This window comes from Tarenaya hassleriana, unplaced genomic scaffold (genome assembly GCF_000463585.1).
Source record: "Tarenaya hassleriana unplaced genomic scaffold, ASM46358v1 Cleome2, whole genome shotgun sequence".
Classification (NCBI taxonomy): domain Eukaryota; kingdom Viridiplantae; phylum Streptophyta; class Magnoliopsida; order Brassicales; family Cleomaceae; genus Tarenaya; species Tarenaya hassleriana.
Genome location: NW_010965372.1, coordinates 9008547 through 9016045, shown reverse-complemented (window position 1 = coordinate 9016045; position 7499 = coordinate 9008547). Strand labels below are relative to the sequence as shown.

Here is a 7499-nt window from a genome sequence, read left to right as displayed (position 1 = left end):
CAGCACCACTAAAATGAATATCTTCTTCACTACAATTTCGAATGAAATTACGAAGTGTTATAAAAATTGCAACAATCTTTTCTTGTACTTTTATACTATAACGAGGAGGACCCTTCAAGATTTTCAATTTTCTATTTCAAATTCCAAATATTCTCTCAATTACTAAAACGAGAAATTATATCCTGATTGCCATGGTTTCTCAACTATAATAGTTATATCTCCGCAAACCACATCAAAAAATGGTTACTATTTACGTTTTCAAACGCATATTAATTGTTAAACCAAAATAAACTGATATGTGTTCGGCCGGGTTAGTCAGGGTCGGTGGTAGAGGGTTTTAAGGTAAAACAAAATTTTCACATAATTATCCAACATTATGATTATTGAAAATAGCTGTGCATGCTTAGTCCGACATTAAATCTGTTTCTTGCATTTTATGTCACTACAAAGTGATTTTATTGTTTGGGCTTAGAATAAGCAAATAGCTGCATACTTAGTCCGACTAGTTAAAATCTCTCCCCTTCAATGTCGAGAAATCTCGTATAATCGGTATGGTTTAGCATCTGATCGGATCAGGACCAAACCGATTAAACCGGTGATCTTTGGTATTGTGAAGACCCGGCCGGTTTGGCTTCGAATAGATTCACATGAGGAGGAAACAATCAGATTAATATTCCATCAATTTCCTGATTCTTTTAAAATGTGAATGATCTAAATCAAAGGAAAAGAAAAAGGGTAACGCAACCTGGAAACATGAACTAAAGCATCAAACAAAGCTTCTTTTGCATTATACAAGCACTCGTACGTAAATGTAAAACATGTAAACCGAAAGAACACAAATCAAAGACAAAACAAAACAGAAGCATTCAAGGGCATGACAACCATCGGATCGATGTTTCTCAATGGGATGAAGCGGATTATTCCTTCTCCTTCTTGTCTTCATCGGTTTTGGGATGATACCCGGGAAGTTTCTCCTTGATCTTCTCCAGAAAACCCTTTTTATCCGGCTGGTGTTGTTCGGGGGCCGCGGCCTCTGCCACCGCCTGTTCCTCGGGTTTCTTGGCGGTTCCGTGGCCCGGAAGCTTCTCCTTGATCTTTTCAAGGAGCCCTTTCTTCTGTTCCTCAGATGGTTTCTCTTCTTCGCATTTCTCGATCGGGATCACGTGATCTTCATCTGCCTGCTCTTTCTTCTCCTCCTCCTCCTTCTTGTCCTTCTTTTTCTTCTTCTTCTTCTCCTCCTCTCCCTCGGCCCCTTCTTCCTCGTCACTCGACTGCAAAGATTTTTAAACAGAAATGGCAAGGCTTGTGTTAAAAATGAGATAAGCCCATGAACAAATAAACATTCATTTGTGCACCCAGATAAAGAAAACTTAAACTTCATAAAAAAAAAAACATTTTCAAATCACTCTCTGGTTTGAAAACCGATGGCCATGTGCTGCATTTCTTTATCATTCTAATATGTCTTGTGTAAATCGGTTAGAGACAAAAGCCCATGAACAAATACGATTTTGATCGATCAAAAACGAAAAAAGAGATCGACCCATTAATGAGAGAGGGCGAGAGAAAACTTACAGAACTCGAACTGTCTGATCTGTGAAGCTTCTCCAACAGGCGGTGTTTCTTGTCCGTTTCCTGCTCCTCCTCCGTCACATGAACTTTCTGATCGAATTCGGCAGCCACCGCCTCCACCGTCTCCTGAGGCTTCTCTGCTTCCAGTTCCTTGACCTCCACGTCACGCTTCTCCTCCGCCATTTTTCTTTCAGAGAAAGAGAAGTATCGGAATTAGAGCGGTTTGAATGGCGAAAGCAAATAAAGGGAAGTGAGTTGTGTTTGTGAAGGGGGGGTGTCTTAAGGGGTTCATATAGGAATTCGAAAAGCTTCGTTTCACGCGGTTCTTGCACCCTCAATTCATTAATTAATAATAAAAATAATTAATATATATATATAGTTATATTAATATTTTGTCTGTCCCTTGTATGAAAAATCCGTTGATTATTTATGCGGATTATTTGGATTTCTCCTTATTAATTAATCTACATTTGAAATTTATATACTTTTAAGGTGTGGTATATGAGATTGTCGTGGTTATTTATCTAATATATTCTTTTGCATTTTATTGTAAAAACTATACGTTCTTTTCATATCCTTTAAAGCAATAGATTTTAAAAAAAATATTATAATTAGATTAAAATATTGAGGAAAAATGAGATTATATCTTATTAAGAAAAACGAACTAAGATTAAAAAAAATCTCAATGTTCTAAAACTTTACATTTTTGACAATTTTATTCCTTTATTTACTAAATAAAAATAGATGGACCATTATTATCGAAACTCGTGTTGCTATTATTTTTTTTTTTTCAGAAAGAAATGGGACATAGGATAGGACCAAGTAAAGGATCACGATTCTCCGTTAAATGAAATAGACGGAGAGGACAGAATAACGAGAAGTCTCGCCGTTACGCCACATAAAAGCGGCACCAAAGTAACCGACAAAGTAACGGTAATAGAGGAAGAAAACTAAAGGATCTTTCGTCTCTCGCTGTAAAGCCCTGCCTGCTCCTTCAACGAATAGGATTTTGACACGTGGTATGCCAAGTGGGACCCATGCACATGACCGTCCTTCGCTTTGGAGATGAAGACGTTACGGTCGGCGCAGTCGATGGATCCTACGACAGTTTCCGGTTTTTATTTCTGAATTTTCCAATATAATTTTGTATTTGTACGAGCTTCCATTTTCAAATCGAATAATTTTTAAAATTTAATATGTGAATTTATATATTTGTTGTTAAGTATGAAACTATTTTTATAATCAATCAATAATAATTATGTTAGTACTCGGATAACAATATCATACAATGATAATGATACATACGTTGAGATGATACAAAAGAAAAATCTTTAATTTATATAAGAAATGATACTTTTATTTTATGTGAAAAATACTCCGGATTCTAAACTTGACTGTTTATTATATACTTTCAAAATATTGTAGTCTTTAATATATCACATCCTAATGATATAAATGTTTAAAATTTCAAGTAATGTGTTACTATTTTTTTTGCGACCTATCGATTCTAGTGTAATTAAATAATTAGTAGTTAGCAGTATTCGAAGTTTAAAACTCCTAAATAAATAAATGAATTTTTTTCTTCTATACTATTATATCAAATATTCGAAAATTTTATATAAATAATTCAAAATATTACTAATTTTCTGTATTGGAATAACTACAACATTGAAAATATATTTGATTTTCATCAAACCTTTCAAAATATAGATTAATTATTATTTTAATGGTGTTACTTTCAAATATTCTGAAAGTGTATTGAATAATTAATATATGATAATTTTTTTATGGAATTTGAATTCAAATAGGATTAAAACCGAATCGAAACCATTTAGTAGAACGGGCGTAGATTTTTTTTTAAAGTTAAAAATATAGAATATAAAAATAATAGAAACATTGAATATCGCTCAAGATATGCAAAATGGTTCCATCCATTTCGCACATGGTCGCCCATGGCCATGGGCATTGTATTTACCTGACAGGTGATGTCCTTACATTAACTATATCCGCAGTGAGATTAAATTTCAATTTTCTGTGTTTTAAAAAAACGAAAAAAAAAAATGAAATGCACTTTGCAAAACACTTTAAATTAAATATAAAATATGATTTCATTTTTACCGCAAACTATGTTTCTAATTTTTTCCATGGCACATAAGTGGGAACGCTAATAAAAAAAGAACAATATTTTTACCGATGTTATTATATTTATATTTACTAACCATGTTTATTATATTACTAATTGCTTCATGATAGGACAATGCGTTGAACTACGGACGGTTGGTCGGTTTGGAATGCCTACACGTTTCCACACGCGATTTGAAAAATTTATTTACACAAACACACACTAATATATATATATATATATATATATATATATATATATTAAATATTTTTGAGGTAATAAAAAAATAAAATTTGAATAAAATAAAAATCATTAGAACAATAAAAAAAAATTTTGGTTAAAAGAAGAATAAAAAGTTAACATTATTTATCAATATTTTTAACGATATCAACTTATTTATTAATCTCATAATATTACCTGCTTAATTTGCTTAATTGAATGTATATTAGTATTTTTACATTTTTTTTCAACTTCTCTGCGTATAGTGACCTATTTATTTGTCAACAAAGTTATTATTATATTATATGTATATCTTTATATATTTTATTGAAACTTATAAATAAGATTTCAAATGTATTTTAAAATTATTATTTCAAATAAGCACGATTTCTTTCTTTACCATCTCTTTTACCTTCTCTAACATAAATAAAAATATTCTGACCGAAATAAAACCGAATAACATGAAACCATGGTTTCTGAATTCTGATTCACCATAGATTCATTTTTAAAAAAAATCAAAAATTGGAATGAAATCGTCTTCTCTTCCCTAAATCTAACCTATGAACAACCCAAAGCTACAACAAGTGTTTGGGTTTGGGTCGATCTTCCCCCAGCGAAAGCTGAGCAAGAACTTACCTATTGATCGAAGATTTGTTGGTTCAGTCTGGCCGCTTTGATGGAAGAGATCAGTGACTCGCCGTCCTGAGACAGACCCTTCCCTCCGACGAGCCTAACTCCCATCTTGTCTCGCAAAATCCCCATTCTCGCCTCGTCCCCTTCCGTTTCACTGAGCTCCATTGCTTGCTTCCTCGTTACCAAGCCATAAAGACCCAGCCCTTGCTCGGCTTTCTCTCCTCGGAAGCTGACGCTCAACAATGCGAGAGATTCCTGCTCATCTGACTTTGGATTGAATAACACTGAAAATTTCCCAAATTTTAGATCGGGTGTCTCGAATAATTGACCCAAACCATTGCCTTCCTCTTCGTCGTTGAATCCGGGGTGAGGATTAGAAGCGCCGAATGCTCTTCTCCTGGCAACTCTAAGCATGTTCGCGGCTTCTCTCATCCCGCTTAAGAAGGCTCCATGCATCGTTGCGGGGTACTGTTTGTTAGTCGCTTCTCCTGCAAAGAATACTCTCCCGTCTCCAACACTCTCAGCGAGAATGTCGTAGTCATCCCCGGATGATCCAACCGCAACATATGAGTAAGAACCATAAGAGAACTTGTCTTGTCCCCATCTAGAGCAAAGGGCTTGAACAGGGTCGGGAACAACAATCCCTTTCGGATGAAATATCCCACGTAATATCTCCAAGACCCTTTTCACGGATTCAGTGGGAGACATTGTTTCAAATCTTTCCGCAGCATCCCCAGCTACGAGTGCTACAAGTAGAGGACCGCCTGAGACAGAAGAATAGCTATAGAACAAGAAGAATTCTCCCCTCCAACTCGAATCTTCTGTTAAACGCCCAAACGTGTCTATCTCTCCACCCCAAAAATTATATGGAAACAACATCGCGACTTTGTTCAACAACCCGTATCCCAACCTCTGAATCGCGTCTTTCTTTCTCTGAGGAAGCTCGGGGTAAAACTCGATTGCCCCTTTCTTTAGAACACCTAATGGAACTGTGCAAAGAATCATATCACATAGAAATTCCTTGTCCCCAGCATAAACCAGAACCCCATCACTTCCATATCTAATGCTACTCACTGATCTTCCATAGAAAATTGGAAGATTTTCGGCCAATGCATGTACAAATACCTCGTTCCCACCAGGGATAAAACAATGATCACCGCCCATCTCATATGGATCATCCTGATCCCAGTTTGCCATAGACAGATTCCCTAGCAAGGAAGCATTTGCATATTCTAAGTTTGCTAAATGCCAGTCTAGGAGCATTCTCTCCTGCGGATCCTCCGCAACCGCATAAACCTTTCGAAAAGCTTCGAGCGCTTCTCCCAATGGCACATCCACCGACTTAAGCTCCTCTATCATGGATTGTCTAAGATTACAGACTCTGTCCAATAACTTGTTAAACGATGCCTCTATCTTAGAATCAATACCAGCATCGACAGGATCTCCATTAGGTAGATACAAAGGGCAAATATCTCTCACCTTATGAAGAGGCAAACCGAGTTGCCTGGCAAGAACCCCAAGTGGGTTTCCATTTATTCCGGTTAGAACGCTTCCGCCTACATCTGCCATTGCCGCAATTCCATCACCGCCTTTCATCTTCCGGCTCTTCACCCGTCCTCCAGGTCGGTTTCTGCCTTCAAGAACCAAAACCCTAAACCCCATTGACACCAATTGTCTAGCAGCAACCAAACCCGAGAGACCTGCCCCTACAACCACAACATTGGCTCTCTCCACTCCATCAAAAGACCTCGACTTCACTTCTTTAATGGCGGGCGCAAGCCCGAAGTTGATATAGCCATGCTCCAAAAGGAAATTGTAGGCCGAATCAACAAGGGTTTTGTGTTCGGCGCGTATGGACTCGTGAGCGTGGTCTCGGGTCAACCAAACCGAGACATTGGATCGCCACAGGGCGAGAATGTGGTTCCTCACGACAATATAATTCGCTTGTTCTCTCCCTCCGATTACCGAAACTACGTTCGCTTCGATTTCATCCTCCGTTAGCGAATCAACCGGAAACCCGACAGAGATGGCGATTAGAGCTTCAGTGTCTACCTCTGTTCCGATTCTATGACGGCGATTTCTGGAGAAGGCTGGGTTCGCGTTAATCTCCGTGAAGAACCGCTTCCTACGGCGGCGTTTTCTGGGTCGTGGACCAGGTTCCGTTGCATTAGGGTTTCCCAACTGCTCAGGCACCGGATCGGAGGACTCTTCTCCAAGGGATTCTGAAACGAGGGTTTCCAGTTTAATACCTGGAGGAGGGAGAGGCGAAGACGGCGGCGCTATCATCGGCGAGTGGTTCTCCGGTGAGTTCTGGACATCTCGAAGGAGGTTTTCCGACGGAGTAGGGGAGAGTGAGAGGTCAGTCTCCGTCGCTGATGCGTCGGAAACAATGCCGTCACCCTCACGGGCAAGGCTTCCCGGAGCTTCTTCCGTTGGTTCCATGGTCGGAAAATGGATTTCAATTCGAATCAAAATTTTGTGTAGAATTTTATAAAGCACCAGTAGCGACCATCACAATTTCGAACGAAATCTTCGATACTTATCGTATTTTTTGTTAGAAAATACACCGAAAATGATTCAATCTCTAATGTTAAAAAATGTCCGTGTAAAAAAAGAAAAAAATATTTGTTTTTTTATGCGCGTAGAATTTAATGTGTTGTTATCATTATTGCACGCTATATATTATTATTATTATTATTATTATATGATCAGTCTTTAAGATGCGTGGGCAATTTTATGTAAGGATGAATAACAATTCAAACCAGAATATTTACATATATAAATATATCTACAATATTCACCTCAAATGTTTAAAAGAAAATAAAATAAAATAAAACAAAGGACATATAACATCACAAGTATTGAAAATATCTCCGTCTGGTCCATCATCATATCCCATCCCCAATTTTTTTCGTCAATAAAGAAGAAAAATTGTTGGAACAAGTCCTGCCCGTAT

The 7499-nt window shown here is 37.4% G+C and overlaps 2 protein-coding genes across 2 annotated transcripts; both read right to left on the bottom strand.

Moving 5' to 3' along the window:
* Positions 1 to 736: 736 nt before the first annotated feature.
* LOC104813170 (dehydrin ERD14-like) lies at positions 737 to 1839 on the bottom strand. The gene is made up of 2 exons (XM_010540715.1): positions 1573 to 1839; positions 737 to 1271 (listed from the first exon to the last, which is right to left on the bottom strand). Exons 1-2 carry the CDS (start codon positions 1750 to 1752, stop codon positions 918 to 920), a joined length of 534 nt encoding a protein of 177 aa, XP_010539017.1. The 5' UTR covers positions 1753 to 1839; the 3' UTR covers positions 737 to 917.
* Positions 1840 to 4357: 2518 nt separating this feature from the next.
* On the bottom strand, positions 4358 to 7123 carry LOC104813169 (lysine-specific histone demethylase 1 homolog 1). The gene has a single exon (XM_010540714.2). The coding sequence runs from the start codon at positions 6983 to 6985 to the stop codon at positions 4547 to 4549; it is 2439 nt and encodes an 812-aa protein (XP_010539016.1). The 5' UTR covers positions 6986 to 7123; the 3' UTR covers positions 4358 to 4546.
* Positions 7124 to 7499: the final 376 nt, after the last annotated feature.